We start from the raw sequence: 14980 nt of genomic DNA on the forward strand, positions 1-14980 counted from the left end.
GCCCTTAAAGCTGAAACCTCCAAACTTTAGCTGGTGAGAAGGCGGTGGGATTACACACTGTAAATAAACTGCACCGGTGATTGCTGAGCCAGAAGGTCTCAGTGGTTTTGGAACAGAGCAGAGGCAGGAGTAAAGGGGGCCCTGCTATGCCCTGTTATAGTCCTGGACAATAACAAACCCAGCTGGATTGAGCTTGACGGGAAAAGATTGAGTCCTTGCTCCAGAATTCAAACTTACTGGAGGCTAACTAGTTGGGAGGAACTTTTTTGGTCCAGTTCGTGTCAATTATCTTTAGGTACTGGAGCGGATTTTTTTTTTTCTTGTCATTTCTGTTCCTAACTAATCCTTATTTATGTGAGTGGTAGGGAATCATAACTAACACCATAAAGGGATGCAGCTGTATTGCTGCATGTTAAAACAAGAAACCTAGTGTTTCTTCCATAGCTTCAAGGGCTCACTTGTTCTGCTGTTGCCAAACCGATCTTCTCCCTGAATGATTACTAATTCCAGATGCTCATCTGAGTACTTTGCTCTGGTGCTAAGTTTAGGTATATGTGTTTTGAAACTCCACTGATCCTCTCCATTTAGCACCTATGTAGTCACTCTCCAGCAAATCAGAATATCCTGAGTAGTTTTTGTTATCTTTCCATGTGACTGGGGAGATGGACTTTTTCTAAGATCCCTTTTGCCTATGTTGGCTCTAAATAACCCATGACACTGAAAAGTGACTCTTCTGCAAAATAAATCTTTCATTGCATCTACCTATATCCCAGTGTCACCAAATTCCTCTTAGTATTCATCTTGCCTCATTAGGTTATATATTTAAAAAATCCCAGGAGTTTATCTGATATACTTTTATACCATATGTCAGGGTTGTCAGAAGATTCTGTGATCTCCTTGCAGTGATACAATAGAGTCCAGACCTAAAATGTAGATAGATAAAATTGAACCTTGTTTTTAATGTTCAGTATTTTTCCATTGTACATATTCTCCTTCCTCATTCAGAGACCTGTACTGCAATTAACCTGCATAGCCTGATCTGCTAAGATGTTGTAGATTAGAAACTTTTAGACAAAAGGTATACAGTAGCACTAAACATATCCTACAATAAAAACTTCAGTCGCTAGATAAGCATGTACTAGTTCTAAAGTTACAAATAAATATGTTGACCCTCTGTTTTGGGTGTACAAGCATTTAAAAGCTTTTGCTTCTAACTAGGGCTGTCGATTAATCATAGTTAACTTAAAAATTAATCATGATTAATCACAGTTTTAATTGCACTGTTAAACAATAGAATACCAATTGAAATTTCATTAAATATTTTTGATGTTTTTCTACATTTTCAAATATATTGATTTCAATTACAACACAGAATACAAAGTGTACAGTGCTCACTTTATATTTTTATTAAATATTTACACTGCAAAAATGATAAACAAAAGAAATAGTATTTTTCAATTCACCTCATACAAATACTGTAGTGCAATCTCTTTATCATGAAAGTGCAACTTAAACAAATGTAGAATTTTTTTTGTTACATAACTGCACTCAAAAAGAAAACCATGTAAAACTTTAGAGCCTACAAGTCCACTCAGTCCTACTTCTTGTTCAGCCAGTTGCTCACACAAACAAGTTTGTTTATATTTACGGGAGATAATGCTGCCAGCACGTGCCAGATATGCTAAACATTCGTATACCCCTTCATGCTTTGGCCACCATTCCAGAGGACATGCTTCCATGGTGATAACACTCATTTAAAAAAACAATGCGTTAATTAAATTTGTGACTGAACTCCTTGGGGGAGAACTGTATGTCTCCTGCTCTGTTTTACCCACATTCTGCCATATATTTCATGTTATAGCAGTCTCAGTTGATGACCCAGCACGTGTTGTTCATCTTAAGAACACTTTCACTGCAGATTTCACAAAACACAAAGTAGGTACCAATGTGAGATTTCTAAAGGTAGCTACAGCACTTGACCCAGGGTTTAAGAATCTGAGAGGCACAAGGTGTAGTGCATGCTTTCAGAAGTCTTAAAAGAGCAACAGTCCGATGCGGAAACTACAGAACCCAAACCACCAAAAAAGAAAATCAACCTTCTGCTGGTCGCATCTGACTCAGGCCTTGTCTACACTACGAGAGTAGTTCGATTTTACTTAAATCGAATTTTTGGAATCGATATTGCAAAGTCGAACGTGTGTGTCCACACTAAGGACAGTAATTCGACTTTGTGAGTCCACACTAACGGGGAAAGCGTCGACATTGGAAGTGGTGCACTGTGGTCAGCTATCCCACAGTTCCCGGAGTCCCCGCTGCCCATTGGAATTCTGGGTGGAGCCGCAAATGCCTTCTGGGTAAAAAAAAGGTGTCCAGGGTGCTTTTGGGTAACTGTCGTCATCCGTCCATCACTCCCGCCCTCCCTCCCTGAAAGCGCCGGCGGGAAATCAGTTCGCGCACTTTTCTAGTCAGTGACAGCGCGGACGCCACAGCACTGCGAGCATGGAGCCTGCTGCAACCATCACTGCAGTTGTGGCCGCTCTCAACGCCTCGCAACTTATCATACACCTTTCCCTGAGGCAGATGCAGAAAAGTCAGGCGAGGAGGCTACGTCAACGCGGTGATGGCCTGAAGTCTGAGAGTAGCACAGACCTCTCAGAAAGCAGGGGACCCAGCGCCGAGAACATCACGGTGGCAATGGGTCATGTTGATGCCGTCGAAAGGAGATTCTGGGCACGGGAAACAAGCACTGAGTGGTGGGACCGCATAGTGCTGCAGGTCTGGGATGAATCCCAGTGGCTGCGAAACTTTCGCATGCGGAAGGGAACTTTCCTGGAACTTTGTGAGTTGCTGTCCCCTGCCCTGAAGCGCAATGACACCCGGATGCGAGCAGCCCTGACTGTCCAGAAGCGAGTGGCCATAGCCCTGTGGAAGCTTGCAACGCCAGACAGCTACCGGTCAGTCGCGAACCAGTTTGGGGTGGGCAAATCTACCGTGGGGGTTGTTGTGATGCAAGTAGCCAAGGCAATCGTTGCTGTACTGCTGCCAAAGGTAGTCACCCTGGGAAACGTGGAGGCGATCATAGATGGCTTCGCAGCGATGGGATTCCCAAACTGCGGTGGGGCCATAGATGGAACTCACATCCCTATCCTGGCACCGGAACACCAGGCCAGCCAGTACATTAACAGAAAGGGCTACTTTTCCATGGTGCTGCAAGCACTGGTGGACCACAGGGGACGTTTTACCAACATCTACGTGGGATGGCCGGGCAAGGTTCATGACGCTCGTGTTTTCAGGAACTCTGGTCTGTTTAGACGGCTGCAGCAAGGTATTTACTTCCCGGACCACAAAATAACTCTTGGGGATGTGGAGATGCCTATAGTCATCCTCGGGGACCCAGCCTACCCGCTAATGCCCTGGCTCATGAAGCCCTATACTGGCGCCCTGGACACTGAAAAAGAACTCTTCAACTACCGGCTGAGCAAGTGCAGAATGGTGGTGGAGTGTGCTTTTGGCCGTCTCAAGGGGAGATGGAGAAGCTTACTGACTCGCTGTGATCTCAGCGAAACCAATATCCCCATTGTTATTGCAGCTTGCTGTGTGCTCCACAATCTCTGTGAGAGCAAGGGGGAGACCTTTATGGCGGGGTGGGAGGTTGAGGAAAATAGCCTGGCTGCTGATTACTCACAGCCAGACAGCCGGGCGATTAGAAGAGACCAGCGGGAAGCGCTGTGCATCCGGGAGGCTTTGAAAGCAAAGTTCCTGAGTGAGCAGGGTAACCTGTGACTTTAAAGTTTGTGTATTGAGAAGCTAAACCTGCCCCCATTTCTTTGCCCAGTTAATGTTGACTATCCTATCCAGTTACATACCCCCTTCACCCCACTTCCAACACACGTTTCAAAATAAAAATAGTTCTACTTTGTTAAAGCACACCGTTTTCTTTAATACTGTATTCGCGGGAATTTTTTAAAACTGGGACGCAGACTGTGGTGCGGAGCGGGTGTACTGTAGTGGCGCGAATGCAGCTTCTAAACTCAAGGATTGACAGGCTCCGCTGCGGTGGGATGGTTGTTTCAACGGAGCCTGTCACCCCTCCTGATAGGGACTGTGTGTATGGGGGGGTCTATGTGACTTTGTGGCAGGGGGAGGACGGTTACAGATCCCCTGCTGTGTGGCTCTGTGATCCTGCCTAAGGACCGCCGCTTAAGATCTGTAACTGCCCTCCCCTGCCACAAAGTCACAGAGCAACCCACCCCCCACCACATAACATGAAAACAACCTCCCAGACTAACCAGGGTAACTAGTCACTGCATCACTGCACTATGTATGTGCCCTGCTGCTGTGCCTGCCCCCGACTATATACCCTGCCAAAGGTGACTGTCCTGTCGAATTACCAACCCCCTATCCCCCCCTCCTGCAAAAGAACATGATGGAAACAGTAGTTAACAGAAACGTATTTTTTATTATCAACCAAACATGGAACTGGGAAAGTGAAACTTGGACGGGGGCTTGTGTCAGGCGGGAAGGAAAGAACTTGTCAAATTTTGGGGAATGAGAGCCTTCTGCTGCTCGAGCTCTCTGCAGGGGTGGAGTGAGAGTTAGCAGGGACTCTGCCGCCTCTCCTTCTGTGCACTTTGGGTGAGGGGAGTATGGGACTTGGTGGCGGGGGAGGGCGGTTAGAGATGGACTGCAGCGGGGCTCTGTCCTCCTGCCTCCGTTCCTGCAGAACATCCACAAGGCGCCGGAGCGTGTCCGTTTGCTCCCTCATTAGTCCAAGCAGGGTTTGAGTCGCCTGCTGGTCTTCCTGACGCCACCTCTCCTCCCGATCCATGTTGGCTTGGTGCATTCGGGTCAAGTTCTCCCGCCACTGGGTCTGCTGTGCTGCCTGGGCTCTGGAGCAGGCTATAAGCTCCGAGAACATGTCCTCCCGTGTCCTCTTCTTCTTATGCCTAATCCGCGCTAGCCTCTGGGAGTGTGATGACAGGCTAGGTTGTGAGACAGTCGCAGATGGGGCTGTGGGAATGGGAAAAAGGGAGTGAATTCCTCAGAAAGATAAATGTAGTTGTGAACAAAGAACATAGTCTTTCTCTGTTAACAAGACCATGCACAGCACCTCTCACATGCGCACTCAGCACAAGGTCGAATTCTCGGCCTTCGCATTCAGTGCCTGGGGTCTTCTACAGCACATTTGAGAAGCCTCTCAGGAGAACGGAATTTCTGTTGCAGGCAGACATGGTAAGCCGTAGACTTGTGGCAGCTTAAAACTTTAATATTAGCAATGGCCTCATTTCACATTGAAATCAATGTCGGTCCCTGCTGCCAGCAATTCGGCAAGCAGGAAGTCTGCTCCTGTCCCACACCCTCGCGGCTGTCCCCGGGAACGATCCCTTTCGGCTGCCCCTCTCCCGCCTCCACCGCGTGGCTGCAAACCAGCGGTTACAGTTCTGTAAAGGAACGGCAAAGCAGTCCCAACACTAACATTCCCCTACCTCATTCAAAGCAGGTCATCATGAGCGACATCACCCTCATGAGGATCTCTGACAGCGAGAAAGAGAGAATGCTCCGGGAAAGCCTGCAAAGACCAGGGCCGTATGCCGCCATGCTGTGCAGAGCAATGATTCCAGAGTACTTGATAGTCTCGTGGCGTGGCAACGTGTCCTACTACGGAGGACCCAATAAGGCCGCTCTCCCCAAGAACCTAATGCAGCGGATTTCCAATTACCTCCAGGAGAGCTTCCTCGAGATGTCACAGGAGGATTTCTGCTCCATCCCCGGACATATAGACCGCATTTTACTGTAGCTGCTGTAGCAGTGACTAACCAGTAGAGCGGCTTGGGCAGGACAATCATGCAAAACCGGACATTGCTAGATTTTTTTTCAATAGTTGCACTGCCCATGACTGAACCGTTAAGCTAATCAAACTAATCATGAGAAACCCATTTTTTAAATTGTTAATATTCCTGTTCTGTTACAAATAAATGTTTAGATTTTTACAACACTTACTGGCTGATCCTTCCCCAGATTCTGTGTCCGGGGTAACGGCTGGGGAGGGTTGGTAGGGGATCTCTGTAAGGGTGATGAAGAGATCCTGGCTGTCGGGGAAATCAGCGTTGTGAGCGCTGTCGACTGCCTCGTCCTCCTCATCTCCTTCCTCATCTTCCCCGTCCGCTAACATGTCCGAGGATCCAGCCGTGGACACTATCCCATCCTCAGAGTCCACGGTCACTGGTGGGGTAGTGGTGGCGGCCGCACCGAGGATGGAATGCAGTGCCTCGTAGAAACGGGATGTCTGGGGATGGGATCCGGAGCGTCCGTTTGCCTCTTTGGTCTTCTGGTAGCCTTGTCTCAGCTCCTTGATTTTCACGCGGCACTGCGTTACATCCCGGCTGTATCCTCTCTCTGCCATGTCTTTAGAGATCTTCTCGTAGATCTTTGCATTCCGTCTTTTGGATCGCAGCTCGGAAAGCACGGACTCATCGCCCCACACAGCGATGAGATCCAAGACTTCCCGATCAGTCCATGCTGGGGCCCTCTTTCTATTCTGAGATTGCACGGCCATCACTGCTGGAGAGCTCTGCATCGTTGCCAGTGCTGCTGAGCTCGCCACGATGTCCAGACAGGAAATGAGATTCAAACTGGCCAGACAGGAAAAGGAATTCAAATTCAAATTTTCCCGGGGCTTTTCCTGTGTGGCAGTTCAGAGCATCCGAGCTCGTACTGCTGTCCAGAGCGTCAACAGAGTGGTGCACTGTGGGATAGCTCCCGGAGCTATTAGCGTCGATTTCCATCCACACCTAGCGTAATTCGACATGGCCATGTCGAATTTAGCGCTACTCCCCTCGTCGGGGAGGAGTACAGAAGTCGAATTAAAGAGACCTCTATGTCGAACTAAATACCTTTGCGGTGTGGACGGGTGCAGGGTTAATTCGATGTAACGGCGCTAACTTCGACATAAACGCCTAGTGTAGACCAGGCCTCAGATGATGAAAATGAACATGTGTTGGTCCACATTGCTTTGGATTGTTATCGAGCAGAATCCATCATCAGCATGGACGCATGTCCTCTGGAATGGTGGTTGAAGTATAAAGGGACATGTGAATCTTTGGTGCATCTACCATGTAAATATCTTGAGATGCCGGCTACAATGGTGTCATGCAAACAACTGTTCTCACTTTCAGGTGACATTGTAAACAAGAAGCGGGCAGCATTGTCTCCTGCAAATGTAAAAAAAACTTGTTTTTCTGAGCGATTGGCTGCACAAGAAGTAGGACTGAGTGGACTTGTAGGCTCTAAAGTTTTGCATTGTTTCATTTTTGAATGCAGTTTTTTTTTTTACATAATTTTACATTTGTAAGTTCAACTTTCCTGATAAAGAGATTGCACTACAGTACTTGTATGAGGTGAATTGAATACTATTTCTTTTGTGTTTTACAATGCACGTATTTGTATTCAAAAATATAAAGTGAGCACTGTACATTTTGTATTCTGTGTTGTAATTCAAATCAATATATTTGAAAATGTAGAAAACATCCAAAAATATTTAAATAAATTGTATTCTATTATTGTTTAACAGTGCAATTAATTGTGTGATTAATCACGATTAATTTTTATAATCACGATTAACTTTTTAATCGTTTGACAGCCCTACTTCTAACACTAGAATAATCTGAAAACTTGTCTCAAAATGTTTATTAAATACTGAATAGCTTGCCAAATACCACTTAAAAAGCAAATTTACTCCAATGAAGCTGCATTTTGTAATTTATTGTATATTTGTCATGGGTATGAAATCCAAAATAGTTCAAGAATGCCACCTTCTTTTAAAATCCATTTTGGCTAGAGAGTGTGTGGTTTTTTGGTACTGTGCTTAATTATAGTCTCTCATCCGTATCAAACGTACTTTTTGTCTTTGGTAGGGTAAAACTGAATACCTCTTTCAATTGGATGTTGCTGGGAAGGTGGATGACGTTCTACAAACTCTACTTCAGGTACAAGTGTTTGACAGCTTTGCAAACTTCACCCCCACATCATCTAATTTTGGAATATGTGATACAGGTAGAATCTCTCTAATCAAATAGTTTTATAGATTCATAGACTCTAGGACTGGAAGGGACCTTGAGAGGTCATCGAGTCCAGTCCCCTGCCCTCATGGCAGGACCAAATACTGTCTAGACCATCTCTGATAGACATTTATCTAACCTACTCTTAAATATCTCCAGAGATGGAGATTCCACAACCTCCCTAGGCAATTTATTCCAGCATTTAACCACCCTGACAGTTAGGAACTTTTTTCTAATGTCCAACCATAAACCTCCCTTGCTGCAGTTTAAGCCCATTGCTTCTTGTTCTATCCTTAGAGGCTAAGATGAACAAGTGTTCTCCCTCCTCATTATGACACCCTTTTAGATACCTGAATAGCTTCACCTTCTGAAGGCAAATGAAAGGACACTTGCCTAAGAATACTACCAATTTACTTGGCGCACCTGTGATAACGTACACTAATCAAACATAGTGCTCATTTTGAGCCTTATACGTCTCTCTTAGAAAACTTTTATTTCTTGATGGTGCTTGTCTGTATAGACCAGATATTAAAATGACTTCAAATTTGAACAGTAGATCTGAGTAATAATTTCTTTTACAATTATTGCACGTCATTTCTCTGTTAACAGTCAGTGTGCAAGTCTGCTGAGTGCCCTCAACTTCTATTGACTGTAGTGTGAATCTATATGGTATTTAATTTTAACTCCTTTTTTTATTAGCTCAACCGGGCCTCTCACCTGGACAAGCTGGGAGATCAGGCTGCCATGGTAAATCCAATGACCTATTTTAAGGGCATGTTGTTGATGATGATGATGATGATCTGACTGCAATTAGGAATATAAAACATTTTAATCTTTTTTTCTTAGATAACTGCTATATTGCAGTCACGTTTGGCTAGAACATCATTTGATAAAAACAGGTATGTTTCTAATTATTTTTTACTACAAAATTCAAGCTTGTTTAAACAAGCTAATTAGCTTTTGTTAATCTCTAAAGTGTTTAGGAAAACCTTGTTTACCACAGCATGTGCATTTTAATTTAGAGGATCTTACTTCTCTTTGCATTATGACTCAGTATTGTAGCACCTTACATTTAGCATAGAGGATGGAAAATTCTCTGCTATAAAGTTAAATTTGTTACCTTTTAAACATCTTCATACTGTTCTGAGTCCTTATCCATGAGTTTCTGGTGGAAATATGGCATTTCTGAATGGACTGTGAAAAATGCGGCAGTGCATGTGAAGCTGTCAATGCTTTAAAATGATGGCTGCTGCAGAATGTGATGGGGACTGTGTAACAACTTCTACTTTGGAGTAGCAGGGAAGATAGGGAGAGGACTCTGGTACATTTTTCAGATAACCTGTTTTAGGCATGCAATAAGATGCACGTAGAAACATTTCTAGAGCAGTGTGTGACCATTTCAGTTAAGCAGGATCCAGTGAGAGAGATATTGACTTCTGTGTTTTTTGTTTTTGTTTTTTTTAAACTTTTCTCAGATTTCAAAATGTTTCTGAAACCTTGCATATGGAATGTGAAGCAGAAATGGTGACACCACTGGTGACTAATCCGGGGCATGTATGCATCACTGATGCAAACCTGTATTTCCAGCCTCTTAATGGATATCCTGTAAGTAAACAAAATTTCAAGTGTTATTCCCCCCCCACCCCCCTGCACATCTGTGTACCATATATAACTTCTTTTTTCTAGATGACTCCTTATAAGAAAATGCCTCCTCTTGGAACACAAGCAATAAGCACCTATGTAGATGTAATTTGTTGTGCTGATTAAAGTAATAACCATTTAATTTTCCACAGTTTTCCTGTGTTGACTGTTCATATGTAATATTATACATATCACTTAAATTACTGGGACTGTTTCTCGATCTTGACTATTTAATTTAAATGAAAACATAGTTCTTACTTTTTGATTTGTCAGAGAGAGATTATTTTCATTGGATTACTGGCCTAATAGCAGTTATTCAATTGCATGGTAGACTTTCCTTGTCTGAATATTCCATGTAATTTACAATGTATAGGACCTTATTCTGAAGTACTGTCCCTGCATACTGGAGATTTGAGTACATTCTGTGTCTAGTTAAAACTGAACAAGGTTAACTACATGTAGGGGGCTCTCCAGTTCCTGACCTACTAAACTTTTTTTTCCACGGGGGGAAGGTGGAGGGTGTTGTAGATTAAACTGGTTGATCATTGCTGCTTCATTCATGGGGCTGTTTGTGCTATCAAAGGGTTAAAATTATTCTAAAACAGTTGTTTAAAAATCTGTTCCCGAACCTACTATAGATTACCACTCACTATGCGTTTGTAATGTCCTAAAGTCAGATCCGCTGCCACCTTGTGTTCTGTTAGGTGAAAGAAATGCTATTTTATGTTTGTCCATAAGGTGGTATCCATAGCTAGCAAATATTTTTCCCAGCATGCTTACTCTTCAAGGACCCTTTCCATATTCGACAACTTCCTCATTTTTGCCTTCTACTGTTGTGTGACTAGGGTTGTTTGAGAAAATTTTAGAATGACCTATAAACAGTGGAGTTGCCACTAAAGTTGTCTCTCAATCTGGGAAGCTGCCAATAGCAAAATAATTATTTCTCCTACAAAATAACTATTTCTGGAGGAGAACAGGGGTAGTTTCTTCTCTAATGTGGTGGATAAATCTTGCCTCCAGGGCATTACATGCCTACAAACAAAAAAAACCCCTTGTTTAATTTCCTTGAATGTTACTGATATCATATATAAGAATCTGTGGAGTATTAATGCTTTTGGGATATGTTTTGATTTTTATTTTACAGAAACCTGTGGTTCACATAATGATGCACAATGTCCGTCGCATCTACAAAAGAAGACATGGTCTAATGCCATTGGTGAGCTGGGGTTGGTTACTTTTAGCTACATATATTGCTAATACCTTTCACACTTTCTCTGAATTTATCCAGTGGGAGAAAAAGTAACTCCTCTTGCTTTCTGAGATTAAGAATAGGACTGCAGTTTTCACCCATCATTTACGTTTTGTTAGCAAGGTAGAAGTTATAAACTGAAAGGAACAGTGAACTGTCTGTATGAGGGGTGAGGGCCTCTTCCATAGCTACTTTTAAAAATTAATATTTCAGTTTGGTATTAGTGGAGACTAGTCCAGATCTTATGCTAAAAAAGCTATTTAAAGGATTTTACTTAATTTGCTGATTATTCCGATGTGTGAATGAGAGGGAAACTTAAGTACACTCTCCGGTTCTACTGACCTGTATTACAGTTCTTTCACAGTGAAATAATAGGCCTACTTTCTTTTGTTTGCCATAAAGTAATTTGGTTTATACATTGACTTCCGTGACTTTACAGTGCCCAGATTTGGGGTATATTGACATCCCTAATGATTTTTTTAAAATTACATATTCTTCTGCAAAATGGCCAGATTGGTAAATGTGAATTCTAAAGATATATAATCTTGAAGTACAAGAAGGAAATTGTGTTAGGTTACATGACTGATGTGAGAGAGTGGCACAGGGGCAGCACAACAATTCTGCACTGAGATCTTGGTTGTACACTTTCAGTGTTTTTGTTTGTTTTTAACATAATGTAAATGTAAACTCTAGGTGTAACACCATTTGAGGGGAGGGACCCAAAGGGGCTCACTTTGGCCTTGTTTCAGTCAATTACTATATATTTTATAAAGTTAAAATGTGTACTGTGTATTGTATATGAAATTGTTAGATTGTCTCATTTGGATCAGTTGTGTACAGCCATAAATTTCCTTTCTCTGATTACAAGAAAGTGTATGTGTATATGGTTGAGGAGGGGAGGCATCTTTACAACAGGCAGCGTATTAGCCAATAGTTGAGCAAAACTGCTGACGAATTTCTTGTATGGGAACAGTCTTAAGTTTTGGATGTCGCTAACTGAATTTGGCTGTTAGTAACATGGGCAGTAGGGCTTGTCGCTGAATTTGTAGACTTAATTTTTCTCCTTTAATTTCAAAGGGTCTAGAAGTATTTTGCACAGAAAATGACCTGTGTTCTGACATCTACTTAAAATTCTACAACTCTCAAGATCGAGATGAGCTCTATTTCTATATTGCAACATATCTAGGTTTGAAACCATTTATTTATTAAATGTCCTACTTGGTTCCCTTGTGGGGAATATGCTGGGTTCTGTTGTCTTGATGTGTGGGAAGAGGTAGGTCACAATTGTGACGGGTTGGATCACAGAACCCCCCCTTGGGAGCTGCCACCTGATGTGCCAAGACTAATTCTTCCCTTGCCTTCCCTCTGCCAGCTCAGGACCCTGGGACCCCAGCACCCCGTCTTGCTGAGCCAGATACTCCCATCTGCTCCAACACAGACCCAGGGTCTGAACCAAGTGCCCAAAAGCTGCAGACTTAACTGAAAACATCTTACAGAAGTGTGCTTGTCTCTAACACTCAGATGCCCAACTCCCAATTGGGTCTAAACCCAAATAAATCTATTTTACCCTGTATAAAGCTTATTCAGGGTAAACTCATAAATTGTTCGCCCTCTCTAACACTGATATAGAGAGATGCACAGCTGTTTGCCTCCCCAGGTATTAATACATACTCAGAGTTAATTAATAAGTAAAAAGTGATTTTATTAAATGCAGAAAGTAGGATTTAAGTGGTGCCGAGTAGTACTAGACAGAACAAAGTAAGTCACCAAGCAAAATAAAATAAAATGCACAAATCTATGTCTAATCAAACTGAATACAGATAAGATCCTCACCAGTTCCAGAATGGTCCCTTTTACAGACTAATCTCCTTTTAGCCTGGGTCCAGCAATCACTCACACCCCTTGTACACTATCCTTTGTTCCAGTTTCTTTCAAGTATCCTGCGGGGTGAAGAGGCTCTCTCTTTAGCCAGCTGAAGACAAAATGGAGGGGTCTCCCACAGGCTTAAATAGACTTTCTCTTGTGGGTGGAGACCCCCTCCTCACTCCTATGCAAAGTCCAGCTCCAAGATGGAGTTTAGGAGTCACCTGGGCAAGTCACTTGTCCATGCATGACTCACAGTTTTTACAGGTAGCATCCATTGTTTACATGCTACCTTGAACGTCCTGAAGTAGACTTCTTATGTGGATTGGAACATTCCAAGATCCATTGTCCTTTAAGTGTTTCTTGATTAGGTACTTAATTTCTACATTCCTTTCTCCAGGAACTGACCAAATGCTCTACTAAGGTTATTTAGAAATCAAGCCAGTACACCGCCAACATTCATAACATTAATAACTTTGAATACAAAAATGTTACATGCATACAAATAGGATTAATACATTCAGGAGATCATAACCTTTACGGAGATATGTTACATGCTGTATGTAGCATTAAAACACATTCTAAGCATATTTCCATAAATATGGAAAAAGCCTTATGGGAGGTACCGTCACAACAATTATGCATCTTTTTAATAGGTGGAAAGCTCCATTCCTCCATAGACTTTTGGGCATATGGCAGTCTATTTAGAGGCCACCTGTACCCCCTATAATAGGGGTCGGCAACCTTTGGCATGCGGCGCATCAGGGTAATCCGCCAGCGGGCCACGAGACATTTTGTTTACATTGATCGTCTGCAAGCACGGCCCTCCCCCAGAGCTCCCAGTGGCCACGGTTTGCTGTTCCCAGCCAATGGGAGCTGCGGAAAGCGGTGGCCACCCATGCTGCTCCCCGCAGTTCCCATTGTCCAGGAACGGCGAACCGCGGCCACTGGGAGATGCCGGGGGCCGTGCCTGTGGACGGTCAACATAAACAAAATATCTTGTGGCCTGCCGGCAGATTACCCTGATGGGCTGCTTGCTGAAGGTTGCCAACTCATGTTCTATAAAAGTTACCGGGTAGCTGCAGGGGAAGGAGAATGAGAAGGTATGAAGAATATCCGGTTTCTACATATCTATGCTGTAGGAGCATATATACGCCCCCCTCTTCCTCTCGCTACAGGTTATCATGCTTGCACTGTAACTAGCTAAAGATTTTTTTATTTTTGGTGGAGGTTGGCAGGGGGGTTGGTTTCTAGAAGCCACCCATAGACTTGCATCTAATCTTTGATAGTGTTAAAGGACCTGTCGTCTGCTACGCCACCACCCCCAAGTTGCCTGTATCAGCCTTTGTAACTGTGCTTTCTAGTTGCAGAAGATTGTATCTTCCACCTTGATTGTTGGCTTCTTTGTTTTTTTTAAATAAGAGATGAATGCCAGTCATTCATCAGTAGGATTAAAAGTACAGGGTGTTCTTTACCAGACTGGGCCAATATTGTTAGAGGGAGTTCACTTTGTGACAACATGTATTTGTGAAATAGCTCTCAACAGTGCATCCTACTATCTCTTCAGCTTATGGACTCAATGAAGGTGTTAACGACAGAATTGTGTTAATGAATAACATAATTAATGTCTGCGAATAATTTAATAAGAGGCTGGCATACAAATCCCAACGCCCTTAGTCTGTGATAAACCCAGTGTATGTCACAGGGGTGAGAGATAGCAGAATCTACTTAGATATGCTCAAATATAATCAAAGAAGCAGCCAACGTGGCAACAGTACCATATTCTGGAAATGGTCTGTCAGCTCAGGCCATCTTTTCCTTTAAAAGTATGGCTTGCATATCCATACTTCCATTAGAATCGTATTATTTGGTTTTGGAGCTAATGGAGGGGAGGATCTCTGACAGACACTCCACTCCGTATTCCGCAGGCAAAGAGATCCTCCTGTAATAATTTCCTTTTTTCTGTGTGGTGTTGGTATTGCACCTTCATCCAATCTGTTTGTTAAACAGGACCTCATTCACAAAAGGGTGGGACCACATTTCACTAACTGATGTTAAGCAGGCACCATTAGTTACTCCATAGCAAAACAAATTCCTTTCATGTAGTCTCATCCCTTAGTAAACCATGATCCAGAATCTTAAGGGTCTTCTCACTGCTAAGAAGAAAATT

At 43.1% G+C, this 14980-nt stretch overlaps 1 protein-coding gene across 2 annotated transcripts in view; it reads left to right on the plus strand.

Annotated features, from left to right (window-relative positions):
- NSMAF (neutral sphingomyelinase activation associated factor) overlaps positions 1 to 14980 on the plus strand; it is a 61742-nt gene that overhangs the window by 21758 nt on the left and 25004 nt on the right. For both annotated transcript variants that reach the window (XR_008443833.1, XM_054018264.1), the window contains exons 7-12: positions 7914 to 7985; positions 8757 to 8804; positions 8904 to 8956; positions 9533 to 9662; positions 10843 to 10914; positions 12025 to 12133. Coding sequence is in view for 1 of the 2 variants with exons in the window: in XM_054018264.1 (XP_053874239.1) it covers positions 7914 to 7985; positions 8757 to 8804; positions 8904 to 8956; positions 9533 to 9662; positions 10843 to 10914; positions 12025 to 12133 (484 nt within the window). In the remaining variant the exon portion in view is untranslated. The remainder of the gene's footprint in view (positions 1 to 7913; positions 7986 to 8756; positions 8805 to 8903; positions 8957 to 9532; positions 9663 to 10842; positions 10915 to 12024; positions 12134 to 14980) is intronic.

This window comes from Malaclemys terrapin, chromosome 2 (genome assembly GCF_027887155.1).
Source record: "Malaclemys terrapin pileata isolate rMalTer1 chromosome 2, rMalTer1.hap1, whole genome shotgun sequence".
Lineage (NCBI taxonomy): Eukaryota > Metazoa > Chordata > Testudines > Emydidae > Malaclemys > Malaclemys terrapin.